Source organism: Papio anubis, chromosome 5 (genome assembly GCF_008728515.1).
Source record: "Papio anubis isolate 15944 chromosome 5, Panubis1.0, whole genome shotgun sequence".
NCBI lineage: Eukaryota > Metazoa > Chordata > Mammalia > Primates > Cercopithecidae > Papio > Papio anubis.
In genome coordinates this window covers 64,305,239-64,331,213 of record NC_044980.1, presented here as the reverse complement: position 1 = coordinate 64,331,213, position 25,975 = coordinate 64,305,239, and the positions used below count along the sequence as shown (strand labels likewise).

Below are 25,975 nucleotides of genomic sequence, written 5' to 3'. Positions count from 1 at the left end.
CAGCCTGGGTGGCAGAACAAGACTCTGTCTCAAAAAAAAGAAAGAAAGAAAAATTGAAGCAAAAATTATCTACTTACTTGGGGAACCATTTGGCATGTTCCTTCCAAGGATCATCTCCTTCTTCCCAATTTCCTAAACATCCACCACAGGAAAAACACTGTACCGTGTCCTGTTTACCTATATATGAAGGAAAATATTTAGATTGCCTGGCAGTGGCACCAGAGGGTATGTACACAGAGTTGATTGTTTTGTGCAGGAGCAAGACATGCTCCAGCGTGTCTGTGCACTCCCGATCTTATTGGCCTGAGTCTCCATCCACAGTCCCACCCCCCGAAATGGGCCCCTCCACCACGGCCGCACTCCAGGTACAGAACCCTAAGCTGTGTAACTCAATATCCTTCCCCAGCTGCCTCCCAGAGCTGGTATGTTGCTCTTTGAGCTCTCAGGGTCAAAGTGATAGGGAAGCCGACTAACACCAGGACCAGCTGAAGTAATGTGCAATTAGAAAACCTATGTTTTAGCTTTGCCATGACATTTCGGTAGAAACACAGGCATGTTTCGTAAACTCTCTGAGCCTCCATGAACTCAGCTGTGAAATGGGAGAGAAAGAGGTAAATTCATTGGATAAGAATTAGTACTCACTCTATGCCTAGCATAAAGTAGGTACAGTACTCAGTAAATGATCATTGTTATTGTAAGAATTCTCGGCCGGGCGCGGTGGCTCAAGCCTGTAATCCCAGCACTTTGGGAGGCCGAGACGGGCGGATCACGAGGTCAGGAGATCGAGACCATCCTGGCTAACAAGGTGAAACGCCGTCTCTACTAAAAAATACAAAAAACTAGCCGGGCGAAGCGGCGGGCGCCTGTGGTCCCAGCTACTCGGGAGGCTGAGGCAGGAGAATGGCGTGAACCCGGGAGGCGGAGCTTGCAGTGAGCTGAGATCCGGCCACCGCACTCCAGCCTGGGCGACAGAGCCAGACTCAGTCTCAAAAAAAAAAAAAAAAAAAAGAATTCTCATTTACGTATCATAACCCCCAGGGCAGGGCTAGGACAAACAAACAAAACCCTCCAATACTGCAGCAATGAGAAGAATCAAAGAAAGATCTTGTAAGAGCAGTAGAGGGAGGATGGGTGAGGAGACTGATATCAGGATGACCACATGAGTTATTTAATCTTTTCAGGGCCTTAAGAATACAGCCAGTATTTTCTAAGGTCCAAGTTTAAGGAGAAGTAACTTTCTTATTTTATGTATATTTGGCAAATTAACACAGGCTGTACTAAATATAAAATGAGCAAAAATAAAAATATTGACGTTGAATTTTGATAAACTAGACCTTATACCTAATATAACACATTTAACCAGGGAAGAAAGTTTAGCCAAATATTGCAAAAGTAATTGAAAAATGAAACCTAAACTTAAAACGCCAGAGAAACACCTCAGAGAATAATTTCAAGGTACCTGTAAAGACAAAACCAGCCTCTGAGAGCACACGTGGGGATATCCCTTGGGCGTAAAATGGCCAGTTCCTGAAGGATCCAAGTCTAGCCTCCTCTTCTTGGTACCTCATTTTACCTCCTCTCAGCCTGCTCCTCAGATTCTTCACCCTTATGTCGTACTTGGCAATGTTACCAACATCCTTGTTCAGCAGGAACCCACAGTCTGGATGAAACTTCTTGTGGTCTTCTATGGGGAGTCTCCTGAGGCTGGCACCAAAGAGGATGAGGCTACAGCAGAAGCACTGAACCCCAGCTTTTACGCCAGTGAAGTAAAACCCAGCGGCCGCCATCTCCTGCGGTGTCCATGAGCTGTACGGTTCATAGGTCACAAAAGTCTTTAACCTTTTTGCTTCACTGCGCATTTGAGAGTTGTAGCCTTTCCGCATTGTTGCCTGCACTTTCTGCTGATCTTCTTCCATTTCCTTTGCCAACTGAACTGCATCTATGCCCAGAAGAGCAGACAGCTCTGGCAGAAAATCGTAATCAAACTGGGAGATCCTCTCATCAGAGGCTTCCTGCTGGGTGGCCATTTTCTGAAAAGGGAAATAAAGCAGGTTGATCCCTTAGAGTAAGATTTTTCTTAGAAGAGCATTTCCCACTGTTTCTGAAGAAACCAGGAATTAAAGGAATGCCTGAAATTTCAACGCAAAAGAGAAATTGTTGGGAAAATTATGAAACATCAGTATTCGTCTACTTAATCAACAACTATTTACTAAGCACTTCCTATATATCAGGTACTGTGCTAGGCACTGGGGATCTAGCAACCAACAGGACAGACACCAATCTGCCTCCATTCACGAAGCTTTCCAGACATTAGCTATGGACACAATGTGGTAACACGAGCATATACTTACCATTTACATTAAAGAAAAACATACACAAAATTGGATAGCCTGGCAGCAATGATTTGATCAAATTACTCAGTTTTTAAAAATCATTATTTTGTGTTCAGTTTGAAGTCCCAGTGCTCTGTGCCAAAGCTGCAGATGTCCCACTATAATTATAGCCAGGGGAGATGGCTCATGCCTGTAATTCCAGTGCTTTGGGAGGCCAAGGTGGGAGGACTGCTTAAGGCCAGGAGTTTGACCAGCCTGGGGAACACAGCAAGATCCCATCTCTCTACATGTGTCTCTTTATATATATGCATATATATGTAATCTCTCTATATATATATATTCTGTGTGTATGTGTATATATATAATATCACATTAATAAATACATATCTGCAAATTACTCCTTAATGGCTTCATGAATCTCCTCATTTAAGACATTCAGGCATTTTTCTCTGTATAAACAAATGTTATAGGATAACTGAGTATCCTATAACAAAAAGTGTTTTTCCAGTCATTATTTTTTCCTCACAACAAAGTTTCAAGAGAATTCGAGTCAAGTCATATGTATATTTTTCAAGATTTTTATATATGTCACCAAATTGCTCTGGAGAATGGTGAAATGAAGTCCTTCATATTGTCAGAGTCCTGGTTCTCGCCCAGAATGTTCTCTGTCCTGGGTTTTCAGATCTCAAAATAATTTTATGTCCTTCCATTATAGAAGCAGTCCATTAAAGCCCAGTAACAGGCCAATGACTGTTTTTCAGAGGACATATACCTGCCGGAAGCCTCAGGTAACTTTCTAGTCCCAAATCCCCATGACCATCCCTGAGGGGCAGTCACAGGTTTGGTAAGAAGCTCCATGAGCATGAGTCGGTTGCCGACACTGCTAACATCATTTGAACACTGAGGTGCTATGGCCCCAAAGGAATCTCTTCGAAGTTCCCAAAGAGTCTGCCATTTGTTCATTTTTCAAAGCTCCATATAAATTAGCTCCCCATTCCGTCTTAACTTTGAGAATAAGGGTTGATAAAATTCCCAAATGTGGTAGGTGATTTCTCCAGGAACTAAGAAATTGAACCAATTTTTGTGCCTTTTTCCTCTGTCTTGTAGCTAGCAACTTAATTTTGGATGTTTGGGAATGTTTCTAGTGGCTCTAGCCCAAGTAATTTCTTTCTTTTTTTTTTTTTTTTTTTGAGACAGAGTCTCACTGTATCACCCAGGCTGGAGTGCAGTGGCGAGATCTTGACTCACTGCAACCTCTGACTCCCGGGTTCAAGCAATTCTCCTGCCTCAGCCTCCTGAGTAGCTGGGATTTCAGACAGATGCCACCAAACCCGGCTAATTTCTGTATTTTTAGTAGAGACAGGGTTTCACCATGTTGGCCAGGCCGGTCTCCAACTCCTGACCTCAAGTGATCCGCCTGCCTTGGCCTCCCACTCTTGTTCTTGTCGCCCAGGCTGAAGTGCAGTGGCACTTCGGCTCCCACACTGGGATTACAGGCATGAGCCACCACATCCAGCCTAGCCCAAGTAATTTCTAAGAATTTTACCATTTATACTAAGCCTTGCATTTTAGCCAGGTAATCAGCCCCTCCCTGGTAGTTACATGATTAACAAGCACTTCCAATTCAGTCTTAGCTGGATATTTGGATTGAGAGATTAACATTATATCATCAATATAATAAGACATAGTATTAGCCAGGTGCAGTGGCTTATGCCCATAATCCCAGCACTTTGGGAGGCCGAGGTGGGCAGATCACCTGAGGTCAGGAGTTCAAGACCAGCCTGGCCAACATGGTGAAACCCTGCCTCTACAAAAATATAAAAAATTAGCCGGGCATGATGGTGGGTGCCTGTAATCCCAGCTACTTGGGAGGCTGAGGCGAGAGAATCACTTGAACCCAGGAGGCGGAGGTTGCAGTGAGCCGATATCTTGCCATTACACTCCAGCCTGGGCAACAGAGTAAGACTCCATCTCAAAAAAAAAAAAAAAAAGATACATTATTTTCCAGTGAAATCAAATCTAAGTTGTTCCTCATTACGTTGCAGCAATAAGCAAGAGAATTTAAATGTCCTGTGGGAGCACCTTAAATGTACATTGGTGGCCTTTTCACACAAATGCAAATTGGTTACGATTTTCTTCTGAAATAGGAATCAAATAGAAAGTAAGTGGCCCGATGTGGTGGCTCACACCTGTAATCCCAGCATTTTGGGAGTCCAAGGTGGGAGGATTGTTTGTGGCTAGGAGTTTGAGGCCAGTTTAGGCAACTTAGTGAGACCCTTGTCTCTACAAAAAATTTCAAAAATTAGCCAGATGTGGTGGCACAGCTACTTGAGGAGCAGAGGTAGGAGGATCACTTGAGCCCAAGAATTCAAGGTTACAGTAAGCCACGATTATGCCACACGCTGTTCATTTTATGAAATCCCTTTCCTCAAAGGCATCCCCATTCAGATGTCATATCCGTTCCAATAATACATCAGGGAGAAATTACAACAATTACGCAATTATATTGCATCATTGAATTATATTGAAATATAATTCACTGGGAGTAATGCCTCATGCCTGTAATCTCAGCACTTCAGGAGGCCAAGGTGGGTGGATCACCTGAAGTCAGATGTTTGAGACCAGACCGGCCAACATGGCGAAACCCCATCTCTACTAAAAATACAAAGAAACAAACAAAAATATTAGCCGGGGGTGGTGGCGCGTGCTTGTAGTCCCAGCTACTCGGGGCCAGCCATGGTGACTCACGCCTATAATCCCAGCACTTTGGAGGCTGAGGCCAGGAGTTTAAGACTAGCCTGGCCAACATGGTGAAACCCCATCTCTACTAATAATACAAAAAAAAAAGAAAAAGAAAAACCTGGGCATGGTGGTGCATGCCTATAATCTCAGCTACTCAGGAGGCCGAGGCACGAGAATTGTTTGAACCCAGGAGGCGGAGGTTGCAGTGAGCCAAGATCATACCACTAAACTCCAGCCTAGGTGACAAGAGTGAAACTCTATCTCAAAAAAAAAAGAAAGAAATGTAATTCACCCATCATAAAGTTCACCCATTTAAAATGAACAACTCAGGGTGTGGTGACTCATATCTATAACCCCAGTGCTTTGGAGGCCAAGGTGGGAGGATTGCTTGAGGCCAGGAGTTGAGATGAGCCTGGGCAACATAGCTAGACCCTGTCTTTAAAAAAATTTTTTAAAAAGAAAATGAAAACTTAGCTGCGCACGGTGGTACGTGCCTGTAGTCCTAACTACTCGGGAGGCTGAGGTGGAAGGATCTCTTGAGTCCAGGAGTATGAAACTGTGGAGAGCTATGATGGCACTACTATACTCCAGTCTGGGAAACAGAGTGAGGCTCTGTCTCTAAAAAAAGTAAATACAATGTACGATTCAATAGATTTCAGCGTATTCATAAAGAAGCAGAACCATCACCACAATCAATTTTAGAACATTTTCATCCCCCCAGAAAGAAACGCTATGCCCATTAGCAGTTGCTTTCCATTTTTCCCATTACCCTCCTACCCCTAGGCAACTACTATGCTACTTTCTGTCTCTATAGATTTGCCTACTGGGGACATTTCATATAGATTGAATCAAACAATACGTGGTCCTTTGTGTCTGGTTGCTTTCACTTAGCAAAACGTTCATGTTGGTAGAGGTGCTTAAAAAAGAAAATAAAAAGAACAACAAAAAAAGGAAGCCAAATTCATCCATGTTGTAATGTTTTAGTACTTCATATTCCTTTTCATTGTCAAATGATATTTCATTATGTGGATATACCACATTTTATTATTATATATACCATATTTTATTCCTCAACCCAGTGGATATGTGGATTGTTTACACTTTTTGGCTATTATAAATACTGCTGTGCACATTAGTGTACAAGTTTTTGTATGGACATTTTTCACTTTTTTTTTTTCTTGAGACAGGGTCGCGCTCTGTCACCTAGGCTGGAGTGCAATGGCTTGATCACCATCCATTGCAGCCTCAACCTCATAGGCTGAAGTGATCCTCCCACCTCAGCTTCCCAAGTAGCTGGTACTATAGGAGCACACCACCATTTTTTATAGAGACGGGGTGTGGAGGGTGTTCGGGGGGGTCTCCCTATGTTGCCCAAGCTAGTCTCAAATCCCTGGGCTCAAGTGATCCTCCCACCCCAACCTACTAAAGTGCTGGGATTACAGGCATGAGCCACCACACCTGGCCCATTTTCCACTCTTAAACTTACAGTTGCATTGTCATATTAAACTAATTAAGTTAATTGCCCTTTAATTTTCTATTAGCAGGTAGAACAATACATTATGCACCATGGTCCAATGATGACAACAAAGTTCTTCACCACTCCGGGCATTTTATCCACACCAATGTAAATGTCCTTAGGTCCCATAGCACCGAGAAACTCTGCTACCCTTTTCTTTACACCACACTGCTCTAAAGCGACTGTAGATTCTGCTTTTGCATCATCCTAAAGGTTTATTTGTTTAATTCATCAAGACTAGGATACATTAGAAATCTTGGCAGGGCACAGTGGCTCACACCTGTAATCCCAGCACTTTGGGAGGCTAACGCGGGAGGATTGCTTGAGCCCAGAAATTTGAAACCAGCCTGGGCAACAAAGTGAGATGGAGTCTCGCTCTGTCACCCAGGCTGGAGTGCAGTGGTGCAATTTTGACTCACTGCAACCTCCGCTTTCCAGGTTCAAGCAATTCTCCTGCCTCAGCCTCCTGAGTAGCTGGGATTACAGGCATATGCCACCATGCCCGGCTAATTTTTTTTATTTTTAGTAGAGACAGGGTTTCACCATGTTGGCCAGGCTGGTCTCAAACTCCTGACCTCAGGTGATCCGCCTGCCTTGGCCTCCCAAAGTGCTGGGATTACAGGCATGAGCCACCATGCCCAGCCCTTTCCTTTTTTTTTTTTTTTTTTTTTAAGAGACAAGGGTTCACTCTGTTGCCAAGGCTGTAGTACAAGTGCAGTGGCATGATTCTAGCTCACTGCAGCCTCAGATTCCTAGGCTTAAGCGATCCTCCTGCCTCAGCCTCTCAAAGTGCTGGGATTACAGGTGTGAGCCATGACACCTGGCCTCCTTTCTTTTGAATGATATTAATCTGTTCATCATTCAGCACAATTTGGAGCAAAGGAGCTAGTAAGTCTTCAACAGCCTCTCACTTCATCCTGCTTCCCCAGTAGTAGGGTCACACAAAAAGTCCACAAAGGTGGAGGCCCTCTTATCACAGCATCAATCATCACTTAAGTCAAAGAGATAAAATTAAGGGATACCTTAGTTTCATCACAGAACCAATCCCAATGTGCTTGCTTGCATTCTCAATGTTTCAGTCACCTCTAGGGAGTATTTCATCTAATAATTATGGGTGTAATTGGGCAGTTCCCCCTTACAAGATGTTTTATGTACTCCCACCTTTGTCCAGCTCAACCGATTTGGAATTTGCCCAGCTAACCACATTCCAGCAAAAGCTGCAGCTAATTGAAGATCTTCAATGAATTCAGCTAATGAAGACCAAGCACACCTCGTGTACATGTACATTCATTTGAAGGTACATTTGACAGTACCTAATACAAGGAAAAGAGCTCCTTTGTCATTCATGTATATCATGTCCAGCAGTGGTTCTGCAGGAAGCTCTGTCAGTCCACAGGCAACTTAACTCTTGTGTAGTTCCCTGTTTCAGTTGTCTCTTGATGCCCTCCCACTGTAGTTTCTTTGGTAATTATCTACCAGATGAGGGTCACATTCCCATTAGAAGAAATATCTGCCCAACTCCCCTTTGGCATCATGTTCCTTCCCTTTACAGAAGGAACTTGGTGGATTTGGCAACGCAGGGCTCTTTTTTAGTTACTTTCATTTTTGCCAAAGCAGCCTAACCAGCTAGGGAACTGGATTCTTGGCTGACTTCCTCTGTGTCTGGATTTCTTTTTAAATCTATTTAACTATTTCCTCTTGCTCTGCATCAACCACATTCAAGTTCCATTGCCATCCCTTTCTTCCCATTGAGAGCTGTAGCACTTCAGCAAATTCAAACAGGGATTCCCCAGCAACCAGCCTGGCACCGGTGGCTCTAAATCTTCCCCACTTTTCATCCTTCTCCCAAAGCCTTAGCTATCATTTAAATTATAAAGTAAAAAACTGGGGGGCCAGGTGCAGTGGCTCACACCTGTAATCCCAGCACTTTGGGAGGCTGGGACGGGCAGATCACTTGAGTTCAGGAGTTCAAGACCAGCTGGGCCAACATGGCGAAACCCCATCTCTACTAAAAATACAAACAAATTAACCAGGTGTGGTGGTGCAATGCCTGTAATCCCAGCTACTCGGGTGGCTGAGGCATAAGAATTGGTTGAACCCAGGAGGCAGAGGTTTCAGACTTCAGTGCCACTGCACTACAGCCTGGGCAACAGTGTGAGACCCTGTCTCAAAAAACAAAACAAAACAAAACAAAAATCTTGGGCCCGGCGCAGCTGCTGACACCATAATCCCATCACTTTAGGAGGCCGAGGCAGGCAAATCACTTGAGCCCAGGAGTTTGAGACCAGCCCAGGCAACATGGTGAGACTCCATCTCTACAAAAAAATAATTTTGCTTAAAGTTAGGCAGCTGTGATGATGTGTGCCGTAGACCCAGCTACTCGGGAGGCTGAGGTGCGAGGATCTCTTAAGCCTAGGAGGTTGAGGCTATATAGCCATGATCGAGACACTGCACTCAACTTGGGCGACAGAGTAAGACCCTGTCTCAAAAACAAACAAACAAAAATTTAATGATCCTATTCACAGTACCCTCGTCATCAATTACACAGGTTTGGATAATTGAAAAGACTCAGAGGACTCTTCATAGTATACTCACCTAAGGCTTTAATAAAGGTAAAGGATAGATTAAAAAACAAACAAACAAACAAACAAAACCTCCAACAAACCAAAAGGCAAGTGAAACACCAGGCCCAGTTCCTAGGGTCCTTTTGCAGACACAAAGGCTGTGGAAAATGTGCTTCATCTTTAAGTAATGAACCAGCTAGATACATGCAAGACACCTTGGTCTCAGGAGAACCGTAACCTCATCTGAGGCTCTTTTATACTCCTCTGATGAGGTAGCCAACACTAGCTTGCATACCAGGGCTCAAAACCAGAAACAAGCTGGTATAGTCAAGCTGGGGCAGTGGCATGCACCTGTAATCCCAGCTACTTGGGAGGCTGAAGTGGGAGGATCACTTGAGCCCAGAAGTTCAAAGCCAATGAGATTTCATCTCCAAAAAGAAAGAAAGAAACAAGAAACAGGCTGCTTCCTGATCTGTCTCCCACCCCAGCACAGGACTCTATTAATCACTGACTAGTACATTTCATTTAGGTTTGGCCAAGGAACAGCACCAAGGCTTCAGGCCTCCCCAGAGATGAATGAGTACAGGGTTGCAGCAGACCAGCAGACATCGATCCTGTCTGACACAACAAAGTTTGGTGGTCAATCATGCCAGTCTAGAGGCTGTTTCTGGGGGAGGAGAAGTAATTTCCAAGGCCCTTTCCAGGCTAATATTCTTTGAGTACAGTGCTAAGAGTGCCACTGAGGTAACTGTGCCATGGAGCTAGGATTTAAATCCAAGTCTGTGTGACTCCAGTGTCTGTCCTGTTTCCTCCATACCATCCTGCCTCCAAAGAGAGAAATAATAGCAAGACAAAGAAGGGGCCATAGGTTTAGGTGTAGAAGAAAATCACCTTTGCCACAGATGGTAATTTACTTACCTGAGGTTTATCCACAGTTTTAGTCTACTGGAGGAGAATGCTGGCCAGGGGAAGGAAAGTACGAGGCTGAAGTACAAATGCTCTGTGTCTCCTTTAATAGGAGGCAGTGAGAAAATATTTAAGGAACTGAAACGCAAAACAAATTGCGCAGTCATAGATGTTAACAGTAAATGCTCTAAGGTCTTGAGTCAACAGGATCCAATCAGGACCCAAGGGGAGTAATGAAACCTACGGAGTCTCACACCAGAAGTATTTTATTCTAGTTTTTTTGTTTCTGTTGTTTTTGAGACAGTGTCTCACTCTGTCGCCCAGGCTGGAGTGCAGTGGCACGATCCTAGCTCACTGCAGCCTCAAGCTCCCAGACTGAAGCGATCCTCCTATCTCGACCTCCCAAAGTGCTAGGATTATAGGCATGAACCACCACACCTGGCCTTTCTTCTAGTTTGTTGAGATTGGTTAACAGTTAAGGTGCTCGTGTCTTATTTCTGTTACAGTAACAGTTTCTATCTTTCTGGTAGCTTTTAGGATCTTTTCTCCTAAGTGTAGATCTCTCTACATTCATTGGGCTGGGTATTCAATGGGCCTTTTCAATCTGAACTCTTGGGTCTCCCATCAAGCCTGGGAAATTACCTTCTATTATTTCTTTGATAAGTTCCTACTGTCTGTTACTCTCTTTTTACTCTTTTGGTATTCCCACTGTTTAGGTGAGAAATTAATTGATCACTTTTTTTCCCCCATATATTATTTTCCTACTTTCTTAGGGTCTTGCTCTGTCATCCAGGCTGGAGTGCAAAGGCACAATCACAGCTCACTGCAGCCACCACCTCCTGGGCTCAAGTGATCCTCCCACCTCAGCCTCCCAAGTTGCTGGGACTACAGACATGTGCTACCATGCCCAGCTAATTTTTAATTTTATTTCATGTAGAGATGGGGGACTCACCACGTTGCCCAGGCTGGTCTCGCACTCCTGGCCTCAAGTGGTCTGCCGGCCTCAGCCTCCCAAAATGCTGGGATTACAGATGTGAGCCACCACACCCAGCTGTCCTCTCCTTTATATTCCAGCTCTCCAATCGTAGTTTAAAATTTCAGCAATTAAAATTTCCCACAGCTCTTTCTTTTCTGTTATTTTCATAGTGTCAACTTTGCCCACACTGGTTCTCTAGGTCAGCTAAGAGAAAGCAATGTGTTCAATTTTGGGGGCAGCAGGGAAGACTTAATTTTTTGCCCCAGGGTAAACACTTGTGTGTCAAATATTCTGATCATGGGGTAGAGGGAACTGACTGTCCCACACACAGGCTTCCAATTAGTCCCTCAATTTTCAGCCCTTCATGTCACTCCAGCGCTCCTTCCTACCTGGCATCATGTCCACGGTTACTCCAAGCTTCTCCATAGGGCAGATAGTCTCTCATAGGAGACTCCATACTCAGGAAGCGGTTTCCTTGGGCTGCTTCCTTCATGACTGCTAGTCCGTTTAGTTTCTGCTTTCCAAGAATGTGTTAAAATATTCTGTGCTACTGGTCCCATTTCTGTTTTATTTTTTTTTTTACCTGTAAGCTCTGTTGGACTTGACATTCCTATTTTCTTAATTTTCCTGGGTTTATACTTTTAAGAATCAGCAATATTGTGTATTACCAAAAACACGAATTAAAATGTACATAGCGTCTATAAAGGAAAAACCATTTCTCTACTCACATTTCTGACATCAGATATATGAGTTTTCCACGAACCAATTCTCCGCAGACAGCAGCTGAGTGTCCTACAATTTTACTCAATTCTGATGCTAAGTAACCAGAGTTAGTGCAGACCCCACGGGTTAGGGGCTCAGCCCCCAAGACTGCCCCCTACTTCGGATGCCAGCCACAACTATTAGAAACCCAGGGTACCCACACTTCTGTCCAAGTTCACTACAAATCAAGGGCATCTGCAACCCCCTCAGGTTCAATAATTTCTTTCTTGGGGGTTGGGGGAGTTTAGGAGCAGAGGTTTAATAGGCAAAAGAAAGAACAATGAGAACAGATCTCTCCCTTCTGAGGGGCTTCTGAAAGGAAAATCCGGCCCGCGGTGGACTGCACCAGTTTTATAGGCAGGCCTGAGGAGGCGGTGTCTGATTTGCCTACAGCCCACAGGTTGGTTTGACCAGGTGTGACGTTTACATAGCGCCAGGGGAAGGCTGGTCACCCCACCCGAATCTTACTATGACAAAGGGCAGAGTGACCTTGACATGCCATGTGCTTTCCAGAGCAAGGGCAGAGAGTGATGCTCACTGTGGTGGGGGAGGAGACCCTCTGTTCCTAGAAAATCACAACAGCATGCCCCTGTGCTATATCCCCGGTTACTACAGCATTCCTTGTTCTTGCCTAACAAGATTATTCCCTGAACTGTAAAACTCCCGCAGCACTGCATACAGAGGGAGGATAGGAGACACGGTGGTCGTGGACAGGAAATGAGGGAATTATGATAGGAAAGTTGGAGGTCCTGTTGCCCACACCCCTTAGAGTGGTCGGAGGCTGGGGTGAGTCCAGAAGCCTTCGGATGGCACCAGGAGATAGCCCCAGCCAGAAATCCTCCGTTGCTCCAGGACCTCTTCCAGCCCCACACGACGGCTTGGTCCTCCGTGAAAGGAAACTGGTTAAAACATGGCCAATATGCCCAGCAGCCCGTGGGTACTTGGGGGTTCTCCATGTTCTCCCCAGCAAGCCTGTCCCCCGAGACTTGTAAGGCCGGCAGGCACGCCCATCATTTTTAAACGGCTAATTGTTGAAGGCAGTTTTCCCATTCACAGAAGCAGAAGGGGGCCCAGTATTTGGTTTGGTCTGATTCTAAATGGAGGCCCAGAGCCTCGAAATCAAAGGACAGAGTTGAGGTCCGCTCCTCTACTCACCTTTCCAGTGAATACACCTTGGAATCCCAGACGAAGTCCCCAATATGAAGTGGCATTGTTGTCTGGGGTCAGTACCCGGGGTTCGTCGTCTCACACCAAGAAGGTTAAGGACACAGATACACACGAGGAGTGGGTTTAGGAGCGGAGGTTTAACAAGCAAAAGAAAAAGGAGAACAGCTCTCTCCCTTGCGAGAGAGAGGGGCTTCCGAAAGGAAAATCCCAGTTTTGATCATTTCTTATAATGGCTTACAGAACTCAGAAACTGTACTTATGTTTACTGATTTATTGTAAAGGATACAGATGAACAGGCAGTTGAAGAGGTACACAGGGCAAGGTCCAGAAGGGTCCCTGGTGAACACAGGACCTTTTGGCTTCTTGCAGTTTGAGGTGCATCGCCTTCTTGGTATGTAGTTAGGGTTAACCAAACCAAAAGCTCTCCAAACCTGCGGTTTATTTTTTAATGGAGGTGCCATCACTTAGGCATGATTGGTTAAATTACTGGCCATTGGTGGTTAGTCAATCTCCAGCCCTTTTACCCTCTCTGGAGGTCAAGGGGTGGGGCTGCAAGTCCCAGACCTCCAATCATGCCTTAGTCTTTCAGGGCATAGCCGCCATCTTGAAGTTGTCTAAAGGATCCCAGCCACCAGTTAGCTCATTGTCATATACTCTTATCATCTGGAGATTCCAAAGGCCTTAGAAGTTCTTGTGTCAGGAACCAAGACCAAGTATTCTAATAAAAGATGTTTCTATCACCCCTGTCACTCAGGAAATTACAAGGGTTTCTGGAGATCCGTGCCAGGAACTGGATGAAGATCAAATATATATATTTATTATATCACAATATTGCAGCCTACTACTTGCCAGGGACAATTCTAAGCACTTTACATGTGTCCACTTAATTCCTTTAACAGTCCAAATCAGCTATTGCTATATCTCCATATTACAGATAAGGAAACTCAAGCACATAGAGGTTAAGGTTAACCAGGTGATCTGGCTAGTCTGTACTTTTACCTGATGTTATGCTGCCATACAGACTAGAATTTTTTGTTTGTTTGTTTGTTTTTGAGATGGAGTCTTGCTCTATTGCCAGGCTGGGGTGCACTGGCATGATCTTGACTCACTGCAATTTCCACCTCCTGGGTTCAAGCGATTACCCTGCCTCAGCCTCCCAAGTAGCTGGGACCACAGGTGCGCAACACCACACCCAGGTAATTTTTTTTGTATTTTAGTAGAGACGGGGTTTCACCATGTTGGCCAGGATGGTCTTGATCTCCTGACCTTGTGATCCGTCCGCCTTGGCCTCCCAAAGTACTGGGATTACAGGCGTGAGCCACCGCGCCCGTCCTATTCCTACATATTTACCCAAGAAAAATGAAAACACATGAACACACAAAGATTTATACAATAATGTTCATAGCAACTTTATTCATAATAATAACCAAAAAATCAGAAACAGCCCAGTGTCCACTGGGGATAAACACATGGATAAACAAAGTATCCATAAATGAAATACAGGTGGTAAAAAGAAGCAAAGTATTGATATATGCAACAACTGAATAAGCTCAAAAACATCATGCTAAGCAAAAGAAGCCATACATATTTAATTTTTAAAAATTGTATATAACAGACAAATCTCATCTACAGTGACGGAAAACAGATCAATGTCACCGGCGGCTGGAACTCCTCAGGAATACTGACCGCAAAGGAGCCCTTCTGGAATGATGAAGATGTTCTCTCTCGATTGTGGTGGTCGTGGCATGGGTACAGAACACTTGTCAAAAGGCATGGAATTACTCAAAATGGGAGCATTTTTACTGTATGTTAATTATAACTCAATAAAATTGATTTTTAAAAATTCTAACTACATATATAAATACACTAATGTTTACAGAGCATTAAGAGAAGTGAAAAAGGCTGGGCGCAGTGGCTCATGCCTGTAATCCCAGCACTTTGGGAGGCCGAGGCGGGTGGATATTGAGGTCAGGAGATTGAGACCATCCTGGCTAACATGGTGAAACCCCGTCTCTACTAAAAATACAAAAAAAATTAGCTGGGCATGGTAGCGGGCGCCTGTAGTCCCAGCTGCTCGGGAGGCTGAGGCAGGAGAATGGCATGAACCTGGGAGATGGAAATTGCGAGCCGAGGTCGCGCCACTGCCCTCCAGCCTGGGCGATAGAGCAAGACTCTGTCTCCAAAAAAAAAAAAAAAAAGAAGTGAAAAAATAATTCCATGTTTGAGATTTGTTTTTTAATAAGGTTACCTGAATTTGTTTTTTAAGTTTAGTAGAATTCTTTTATCAGGACCTGTTTTTAAGTTACCTACGTACCTCTGTAATGGGATTACAGGCAGTAACTCTCACACTTCAACATTTATTGTGACCACCTGGAGGATTTGTTAAAGCAAAGACTGCCAGACCCATCCTCAGAATTTCTGATTCAACAGGCCTGTGATGGGGCTCAAGAATTTGCTTTTTTTTTTTTTTTTTTTTTGAGATGGAGTCTCACTCTGTTGCCCAGGCTGCAGTGTAGTGGTGCAATCTCAGCTCACTGCAACCTCCTCCTCCCGGGTTCAAGTGATTCTCCTGCCTCAGCCTCCTGAGTAGCTGGGATTACAGGTGCCCTCCACCACGCCTGGCTAATTTTTGTATTTTTAGTACAAACAGGGTTTCACCATATTGGTCAGGCTGGTCTCGAACTCCTGACCTCGTGATCTGTCCACCTCAGCCTCCCAAAGTGCTGGGATTACAGGCGTGAGGCACCGCCCCCGGCCAAGAATTTGCATTTCTAATGACTTCTTGTGTGATGCTAATGCTACTTACTAGTCCAAACACTACATTTAGAGTCACTGACTGTAGAGATCCTTAAAAGATCCCTAGTCCTCCAAAGAGTCAATTCTTAGTGCTTAAAACTTGAACTAGGCTGGGCACAGTGGCTAACGTCTGTAGTCTGTAATCCCAGCACTTTGGGAGGCCTAGGAGAGAGGATCGTTTGAGGCCAGGAATTGAGACAAGCCTGGACAGCACGACAAGAGTCCCTCTCTTAAAAAAAAAAAAAAAATCAGCCAGGCATAGTGGTGCACGCCTGTAGTCCTAGCTACTGGAGAAGCTGAATTGGGAGGATCACTTGCGCCCAGGAATTCAAGGCTGCAGTGAGTTGATTGTGCCATTGCACTCTAGCCTGAGAGACAGAGTGATACTGCCTCAAAAAAATAAAAATTTAAATTTAAAACAGAAACACAAAAAACCTAAGCTAAATTATCCCCTAAGGCCGGCCACGGTAGCTCACGCCTGTAATCCCAGCACTTTGGAAGGTCCAGGTGGGTGGATCACTTGACGTCTGGAGTTCCAAGACCAGCCTGGCCAACATGGTGAAACCCTGTCAGTACTAAAAACACAAAAATTAGCCAGGCATGGTGGTGCACGCCTGTAGTTCCAGCTACTCAGCAGGCTGAGGCAGGAGAATCACTTGAACCCAGGAGGCAGAGGTTGCAGTGAGCCAAGATTGTGCCACTGCACTCTAGCCTGGTTGACAGAGCGAGACTCTGTCACAAAAACAAAAACAAAAAATAAATAAATAATCCCCTAAGAGGAGTATATCCCAGGAAAGTATAACACCTGAAACTTATAAGAATATCTGCCCTGATGATAAGTGATAGAAGAGACAGGCCAGGCCAAAGTTTGTAAACTGGTGGCCTGAAGATATTTAGCCTCTGTGTTTTTCTAAATTAGATGCCAACATCTCAAACTTGGGAGAATTCACTTTAAAAATTCAGTTTTTACGGCTGGGCATGGTGGCTCAAGCTTATGATGCCAACACTTTGGAAGATGGAGGCATGCAGATTAATTGAGCTCAGGAGTTCAAGACCAGCCTGGGCAACATAGGAAGACGCTGTCTCTACAAAAAAAACCTTTTTTAAAAATTAGCCAGGCACAGTGGCACACACCTGTGGTCCCAGCTACTAGGGAGTCTGAAGTGGGACCATCACTTGAGTCTGGAAGGTCGAGACTGCAGTGAGCCATGATTGCACCAATGCACTCCAGCCTGGGGAACAGAGCAAGGCTTTGTCAAAAAAAAAAAAAAAAAAAAAATTCCAATTTTTAGTTTAAGTATCATTCCCAGAAGAAAAAAATAGGCTGGGGCCAAATAATGGTTACCTCACTTTAAAATCTTTATTTTTACGTTTTTCTGAATTAAGTAACAAAATTTAAAAGATACAAAAGGATCTACAGTGAAAAGTACATCTCCCTTCTATCCCTGATCCCCAGCCTCTCAGAGGCTGCCTCCTTTAGATGGGATGGGTGCCTTCCAGATGTCCCCACTGTGCATCAACTGGCCCCCTTTCACTTATCTGCATTGTCTGCCTGACCCCTTTAGACATCTGAGCTGCCTCCCAACCCACTTTACCACGCCTCTCCTGCATCCCCACAACACCTGGCATGTCGTTAGCACTTTCACACAAGCTTCTTTACAAGGCTGTGTCTTTTCAGATGGGGAGATTCACAGATGCATGAGGTTAGGTTTACTTCTTTTGAGTATCTACATTCCTGATAACTAGGATTGTGTCAGACTTACGGCAGATGTACAAGTTTGTTGAGTGAATTAATAAATGAATGAATGGGCAAATTGTGTATTGTTTCCAGGGTCCTGAGGTGTGACACAAATAGCAATTCAGTCAGGTGAAATCAATAATTTAAATCCCTTCAGGATCCCAGCTGAGTTCCCAGTCCATCTTGTAATACTTCTCCCCAGAACAGACTTAGATTACCTGGAAATAATGAATCCTCTGCCCTTACAGAACTGGATCCAAAGCGGGTACTAGGGCACTCTAAGACTACTTCTCAGAAATGTGACAACCTCCTGTACCGTTTTTCTCCTTACTACAGGGCCCAAGGACTGAAACTTCTTACCTTTTCTCCTAAACTCTGCCACCCACTAATGGCCTCCAGACTGGGGTTCCACTCACCCACTCCCCAAGGGCTGACTGCACCCTTTCTTTGTCACCACTCATGAAATCATTTCATGCTATGAATTTGCCAGCCATTCTAGAGATACAGCTGAACACAGACATGACCACAAACATGAGGAAGTTATAAAGTATTGAGAAATCCTTCTAGAGGCGGATGCAATGCCACACCACTGAGCACGAGATCTGGCTTCCTGAGCAGTTACCAAAGGATATGACACAGCCCTGTGGGCAAACTAGGATCAATGGGAAATGGAAGAACTTAAGAAGAGTAAGTTACTTCTCCCTCCTCCCTTCAACGGACTGCTCAGAGGGGCAGTTTCTCCTTATAAACCTTCTGGAGAAGCCCCACACTCTAAGTGAACACACTTGCTGGGAGGCTCCTGTATCTCGTCACAGCTTGTCATGAAGTCCAGCCACTGCAGTAACGCAATGCATCACGTTTTTCCTTGCCTTGCTTTCCCTTTTCTTCCACACTCTCACCCCCCTAGATCTGCCCCTTCCTAATAAAGTTAACAATACTTTCGTCTTTGCCTCAGGTTCTACTTTCTAGGGGACTTAAGAAATTGTTGTTGGCCAGGCGTGGTGGCTCATGCCTATAATCCCAGCACTTTGGGAGGCCAAGGCAGGTGGATCACGAGGTCAGGAGATCGAGACCATCCTGGCTAACACAGTGAAACCCTGTCTCCACTAAAAATACAAAAAAATGAGCCGGGCATGGTGGCAGGCACCTGTAGTCCCAGCTACTTGGGAGGCTGAGGCAGGAGAATGGCGTGAACCTGGGGGGCAGAATTTGCAGTGAGCCGAGATCGTGCCACTGCACTCCAGCTCTGTCTCAAAAAAAAAAAAGAAAAAAAAAGAAATTCTTCTTGTTGTAATTTCTTGTTGTAATTTTTGTTTGTTGTAATTTCTAGGGTAACCAATGAAAGAATAAAAACAAAGTATACAATTTTCAAACTAGTGAGGAAAAACACAGAATGGTAGAAAGTAAGTAATCAAAAAGAAGGCAGGAAGGAAAAGATAGTGTCAAATATGCAGTTAAAAAAACTAAAAAAAAAAGGAAAGATGGAATTGTTGGAACCAATAACACAAAGATAATAAATTTAAACCCAAATATATCAGTGGTAATCTTTTAATAAATAAATATATTTGTTTATTAAATATAAAATGTACACAGTAAATATAAATGAACTAAATGCTTTAGTTCAAAGATAAACAGAATAAAAATTATGAAATAAAAATATATACACTTGAAAGTATTTAAAATAAATCTAATTTTCATAATGAATTTTAAGCATTAAGGAGTTTTGTAACTGAATAGTGGAACTCAGAAAGACATCCTATTCAGAAGGATCTCTCATGTTAATAGTTTCCTTCACTATATTGTATATTGTAGTATACTGTAGAGTTTCAAGAAAACAATTAAAGGCCAGAACTGTCTTACATTACCATTTCTATTTCTGCAATATTCAACAAACCAAAATTTTCTCTGTAATTGTGAAAAAAGAACTCCTCCTCAAGCATAACCAAAATTTTGTCTTAACCTTATCAAATACCCAAAACTGTAGAAAGAGATAAAGCTGTTAACAGAGACATGGATATCCCTTTTTATCAGGTCAAGAGGGTGAGTCTCTAACAGAGAGTTCTAGTAACTTTTCAATAGGTAATTAATGAAGGTCTTCCTTCTAAATCAGATAGGGGGAGATAGAATGCTCTGAGAGTATTAAAGGCATCTCCTGCAAGCCACTGATACCTTTGTTGACAGAGCAGACGGAAGAAAATAGCAGTTACTAGGTAACCTATAGCTGAAATTTGTGTCCACCTAAAGAACCACTGGGTCTAGGCTCATGGAGTATGACTCCTGAGAGAAACTCCTGTTACTCTAATCACAGTGTGTGTGTATGTGTGTGCATGTGCACACACACTTACTAAAGATGCATATTCCTGGGCTCCCCTGAAGATCTATTGAATAGACTCTCCAGGGTGGGACTACATTGTCTTTACTGATAATGTTCTTAACTAAAAATTGTTAGTTATAAAATCACAGATTTCTGCTGGGCACGGTGGCCAAGGTAGGTGGATGACCTGAGGTCAGGTGTTGGAGACCAGCCTGATCAACAAGGTGAAACCCCATCTCTACTAAAAATACAAAAATTAGCCAGCCATGGTGGCAGGCATCTGTAGTCCCAGCTACTCAGGAGGCTGAGACAGGAGAATTGCTTGAGCCCGGGAGATGGAGGTTGCAGTGAGCCAAGATCACGCCACTGCACTCCAGCCTGAGTGACGGAGCAAGACTCCATCTCAAAAAAAAAAAAAAAAAGTCACAAATTTCATAGTGAAACTCAATCTAGAGTACCTGAAGTTTCTATACATAAAATAGACATACCTTTGCTATGAAAGCCTGATTTACTCTTAACTGGGTATAACCAGAAAAGAGTTCTGCCTATAATGATATATCTGCATTGAACCTAAAACACAGACTTCATCGTACATTCTCACCTAAATTTCTCTGATGACCCAGAGTAAAGCAGAAGGCTTAGCATATGAGAGTGAAAGGATTTGAATCTCACTTTCTGTCAAACTTTTAGAGCTCTGTTAACCATGGTTGGTATCAACTATGATTTTAGGCAACTTTGCTTATAGTAAAAATAACTCGTAATTGTTACGGTATCTGGATTGGGATGCACTATAAATAATCTAATGGAGACTTCAAGCTTTAGGCTTTCCTGAGTGTGGTGACTCTTGAAATTGACACATCCCTTGTGGATACTCTGGAAGCTGTGTTTATGGAATTGTTAAGAGATATTGGTTCCTTGATGCCTGTGGAGGATCTTATCTCCTTGCACCTAAACTGTAACAGTGGACTGCTACAAAGACTTCCACTGCTAATGAGGACCACTTGATGCTGTGCTGGCAGGCTGTTGTTTCTGTTTAGTATCCTTTTGAGTAAGCGGGTACCAAGTATGGCCATGGCAGTCTTGTGAGTCTGAATGTTTAATCTAAAGTGACTTCTGTTGGTCATAGCCACAAATAATTTCAGATGTACTAACTTGATAAACATATTCCAAATGTTTGGTTAAACCAAAAAAGACCTCTCTGGTGGATGTAGCAGTACATCATTTCATATGTATTAATTTCATAACTTGTTTTTTTTTTTTCTGAGACGGAGTCTCACTTTAGGGTGGAGTGCAGTGGCACCATCTCAGCTCACTGCAACCTCTGCCTCCCGGGTTCAAGCGATTCTCCTGCCTCAGCCTCCCAAGTAGCTGAGACTACAGGCATGAACCACCATGCCTGGCAATTTTTTTGTGTGTTTTTAGTAGTGACAGGGTTTCACCATGTTGGCCAGGCTGGTCTTGAACTCCAGACCTCAGGTGATCTGCCCACTTTGGCCTCCCAAAGTGTTGGGATTACAGGCCTGAGCCACGGTGCCCAGCCTAATTTCATAACTATTGATAAATTTTCATCTTACACTGAATTTACATTTAGACTTAACTTTCTTCTTACACTAAATTAATGAATTAACATAAATCATATTCTATATTTAATTATAAAAACAAATAAAATTATCACATCAATTTAATTATTATAAGTAATTTATACATACTGCATAATGACTTTGAAAACAGTATAACTCAAAATAATAGAAAACAAAATTAATTGAATGAAGTACTACTGAATTTCAGGTATTTCTGTGACAGAACACAAATGTAAAATTTAATAAAATATTACCTTTTCTTAGCAAAAAGTTTCTTAAGTCAGATTATCCTTTCATGTTTTAAATGAAGCTTCTTCTAAATAAGTCATTTTATTCACAGTTGCAAATTTCTTTTTAACACATACAATGCATAGTACATGCTGGAATCAAACACCTGAAGGAGCTGGAATCTTATGAATACAGCCAGGGCAACAGTGTAGAGAATCATGAACAAAAACATCACAGTCCACACAGAAAACATTTTGGCACACAGCACAAACATAAACCTGCAGTGAAAAGGAGAAAAGTGATAAACTAGTTTCCAAAAGTTAATTACAGCACAGCTAGATGACATTCAAGGTGTGCTTTGCTCTTTTGTATCTCTACCAGTTTTTTCCCACTACCTACTTTATTACTTCCATGTACTCTATATTCTCAAATCTACGGCAATTAATTTTTTACCCCAAACTATCCCTTAGAAATGAGGGAATGACTTTGTTTTTGAGCCTTTAAAGTCTATTCTATTATAGTTCACTCTCAATTATTTCATTCTAAGGTTTGGGAAAGACATGAGCTTCAAACCAGCGCTACTTTTGAATGCTTAGCAAGACCACTTGATTGATTCAATTAAAAAGAGAAGCATAAAAATTTAACATAGATTTAATTATTCTTAGGGAATGACCTCACAATTGCAAATGTTATATTTCCTTTTCAAGTAAATCTTTCAAAAAAATATGTCAAATGACACAGATAAGACAAATAAAAAGGAAAAAACTACATTTGTTCTTTCAGCATTACATATATGAGTACTTGTGCCTTGGGATAAAATTTCCAGGGCAGATTCATACACAGATTCAAAAATCACTAAATCTCAGAAGTATGTGGCTTTGGATAAAAAAATAAAAACCAAATGAATGAATAAATAAATCTCAAACAACACAGACAATGACCTATTCTTAAAAACTCAAATGAGGCCGGGTGTGGTGGCTCACACCTGTAATCCCAGCACTTTGGGAGGCCAAGGCGGGCAGACTGCTTGAGCCCACAAGTGCAAGACCAGCTGGTCAACATGATGAAACCCAGTCTCTACTAAAAATACAAAAATTGGCTGGGCATGGTGGCACATGCCTATAATCCCAGCTACTTGGGAGGCTGAGGCACAAGAATCACTTGAACTTGGGAGGCAGAGGTTGCAGTAAGCCAAGATTGCATCACTGCACTACAACCTGGGTGACAGAGCAAGAGTTCGTCTCAGAAAATAAAACCAAAAACCTGTCAAATGACTCAAAAAGTAGTTCCAGTAAAGAGGAAGCTACTGATGTCAAAGAGGTATATACAATTTAATAAAATTATAAATTGTGACAGTGGAATAGCAATACTTATAATTATTATTTTATATAATTTATATAGTTTTAAATAGGAACATGTAACTAAATTAAAAATTAAAGCTAGACAGTGATCCATATTATGTACATCTATACAAGTTTATATATTAAAGTTGGCCCTCTTCAAAATTGAAAAAATATTTTCTCATTGGCATAATGGAAAAATCACCTATTATCTGTGGCCACCTTAAACAACTTCAATGTGTTATCACACAGCTTAAAGTATAATATGAAGAAAATATTTTAAATACTTTCAGATTAAATGCAGTTTAGCTTGAAAGATAAAGACAAATTACATGTTTTACAAGGGTGTACCAAAGTAGACAAAACAATCAAAGAATTTTAAAAAATAAGAAAAATATTAAAAAACTTTTAATACAAAATTTTTTTTTTTTTTCTTGAGACGGAGTCTCCCTCTGTCATCCGGGCTGGAGTGCAGTGGCCGGATCTCAGCTCACTGCAAGCTCCGCCTCCCGGGTTCACGCCATTCTCCTGCCTCAGCCTCCTGAGTAGCTGGGACTACAGGCGCCCGCCACCTCGCCCGGCTAGTGTTTTGTATTTTTTAGTAGAGACGGGGTTTCACCATGTTAGCCAGGATGGTCTCGATCTCCTGACCTCGTGATCCGCCCGTCTCGGCCTCCCAAAGTGCTGGGATTACAGGCTTGAGCCACCGCACCCGGCCCAAAAATTTTTTAAAAAGATGAATTATAGCCCGGCATGGTGGCTCATGCTTGTAATCCCAGCATTTTGGGAGGCCAAGGTGGACGGATCACGAGGTCAGGAGATCGAGACCATACTGGCTAACACGGTGAAACCCCGTCTCTACTAAAAAATACAAAACACTAGCCGGGCGAGGTGGCGGGCACCTGTAGTCCCAGCAACTCGGGAGGCTGAGGCAGGAGAACGGCGTGAACCCGGGAGGTGGAGCTTGCAGTGAGTCGACATCGTGCCACTGCACTCCAGCCTGGGTGACAGAGCCAGACTCAGTCTCAAAAAAAAAGAGATGAATTACAAAGTATCTTTATAGCAAAAATCATAATGCAGAATAACAAAACTACTATTTAAACTATTTTGTTCCCATTTTACCTCCACCTATTTTAATTATCTTTACAAGAAATAAACTGATATAAGCCTGGTCTTTAACAACTTGTTGAAAACTTATAGTGCCATTTATTTCAGTATTTCTTGTACATTACTTAATATTTAGAAAGCCAATGAACTTACATGTTGGTCTTTCAATTCCCCCTGACATCCATAACAAAATCTGAAAAAAAAGTTTAACAATCAGTTTTTTCTTAAAATTCACTCATTAAAATAGTTCAGCAAAATCTCAATAACTAGAATCCTTTAATTAATATGTACTTGTCTTCACATGACTTTCAGGAAAAAGAGTTAAGAATACCAAAAGGCCAGGCACGGTGGCTCATGCCTGTAATCCCAGCACTTTGGGAGGCCAAGGTGGGTGGATCACCTGAGGTCAGGAGTTCGAGACCAGCCTGGCCAACATGGCGAAAACCCGTCTCCACTAAAAATACAAAAATTAGCCGGGCGTGATGGTGGGCGCCTGTAATCCCAGCTACTTGGGAGGTTGAGGCAGGAGAATCGCTTAAACCCAGGAGGCGGAGGTTGCAGTGAGGCGAGATGGTGTCATTGCACTCCACACTGAGTGACAGGAGCGAAACTCCATCTCAAAAACAAAAAAAAAGGATACCATAAATTTAAAAAAATTCCACAGTATATACAAGGTCATCTGACAGCCCAAAATGTAGTTTTTATTTTCATTAAGGTTAAATGTGAGCATGCTTTATTTTTCTTTTTTTTCAAGTCAAGAGTCTTGCTTTGTCTCAAAGGCTGGAGTGCAGACGTGCTATCATGGCTCACTGCAGCTTCAACCTCCTGGTGATCCTTCTGCCTCAGCCTCCTGAGTAGCTGGGACCACAGGCATGCATCTCCACGCCTGGCTAAGTTTTTATTTAGACAGGGTCTCGCTATATTGCCCAGGCTGGTCTCGAATGCCTGGGCTCAAGCAATCCTCCCATCTTGGCTTCCCAAAGTGTTAGGATTACAGTCATGAGCTACCGTGCCCAGTCACAAGCACTTTCAAACTTTTGTTTGATAGTCAGTTATTCTAATAAGTGCTACTTTGTGATTCTTCACAGTTACTGGCCATGAACCTCCAACTACGAAAGAAGAGAATTTAATTCTCTTTCAACCATCTTGAACCCAGTAATGCATAAATATGTAACTAATGTCATTCTCAGTTCTTTCTACATAGTTAAGTCTTCCTTTTGGATAGAACAATAATCAATGTTTAGTTTACTATGCCTATAAAAATATTCTCAGCTAAGCCATAAGTTTTCCCCTATTTAAAACATTTTTTTTTTTTTCCTGGAAATACTGTGTTGCTATTCCCAAGGTTAGTTTCCTATGTAATTGACGCTAATTCAGGCCCAGTCTTCTCTGGAATAGTATAATTGTCCTCTCAATATATTTAAATACATCAGGAGTTCTGCAGTTTTCATCCCCTTGGTGATATCTTTCCTGGAGCATTCTGACTGTCTCCAAACTGGACTGTTCCCCATATGTGACACACAGGTATCATTCTGGAATTTCTTCTTACCATCATGCTAGGCCGTTCTTCCGCCTGTTTTGAATTAGATACATATTACTAGACCCCATGTCATTCTCTTTCTCTGTTCCTTTGAATCATCTACCTCTTCCAGACCTTCCCCAGAAAAATATCTTTTTGAGACTTTACAAGTCTGAAAATGTTGTTATTCTACCTTCACTTAACTGATAGCTTGGCTGGGTATCTAAGGGTAACAATTTTCACTACAAACTTTGAAGGTGACTGCTCCCTCTCTGCATCCAGTGTTGCTAATGAGAAGCCAAACAAGTTTAATTCCAGATCCTTTGTATGTGACCTAGTTTTTCCTCTCTGGAATGTTTAGGGTTAAGGATTTATTGTGTATTCTGA

At 42.7% G+C, this 25,975-nt stretch overlaps 2 protein-coding genes across 15 annotated transcripts in view; both read right to left on the bottom strand.

The window, feature by feature from the left end:
- Nucleotides 1–10,243, bottom strand: part of NAIP (NLR family apoptosis inhibitory protein) — a 49,146-nt gene extending 38,903 nt beyond the window's left edge. For 7 of the 10 annotated variants that reach the window (XM_003899777.5, XM_021939427.2, XM_021939426.2 and 4 more), the window contains exons 1-3: nt 10,074–10,207; nt 1,460–2,030; nt 78–177 (exon numbers count right to left, since the gene is read on the bottom strand). In XM_003899777.5, the coding sequence (XP_003899826.3) occupies nt 78–177; nt 1,460–2,027 (668 nt within the window). In that variant the 5' untranslated portion in view covers nt 2,028–2,030; nt 10,074–10,207. Of the gene's footprint in view, nt 1–77; nt 178–1,459; nt 2,031–10,073 lie in introns of those variants that run through there. The other 3 variants (XM_021939432.2, XM_031666206.1, XM_021939434.2) reach the window with 3 other exon arrangements.
- Nucleotides 10,244–21,441: 11,198 nt separating this feature from the next.
- Nucleotides 21,442–25,975, bottom strand: part of GTF2H2 (general transcription factor IIH subunit 2) — a 33,770-nt gene continuing 29,236 nt past the window's right edge. For 3 of the 5 annotated variants that reach the window (XM_009208582.3, XM_009208581.3, XM_003899775.4), the window contains exons 15-16: nt 24,223–24,262; nt 21,442–21,900 (exon numbers count right to left, since the gene is read on the bottom strand). In XM_009208582.3, coding sequence (XP_009206846.1) covers nt 21,781–21,900; nt 24,223–24,262 — 160 coding nt within the window. In that variant the 3' untranslated portion in view covers nt 21,442–21,780. The remainder of the gene's footprint in view (nt 21,901–24,222; nt 24,263–25,975) is intronic. The other 2 variants (XM_009208583.2, XM_009208584.2) reach the window with 2 other exon arrangements.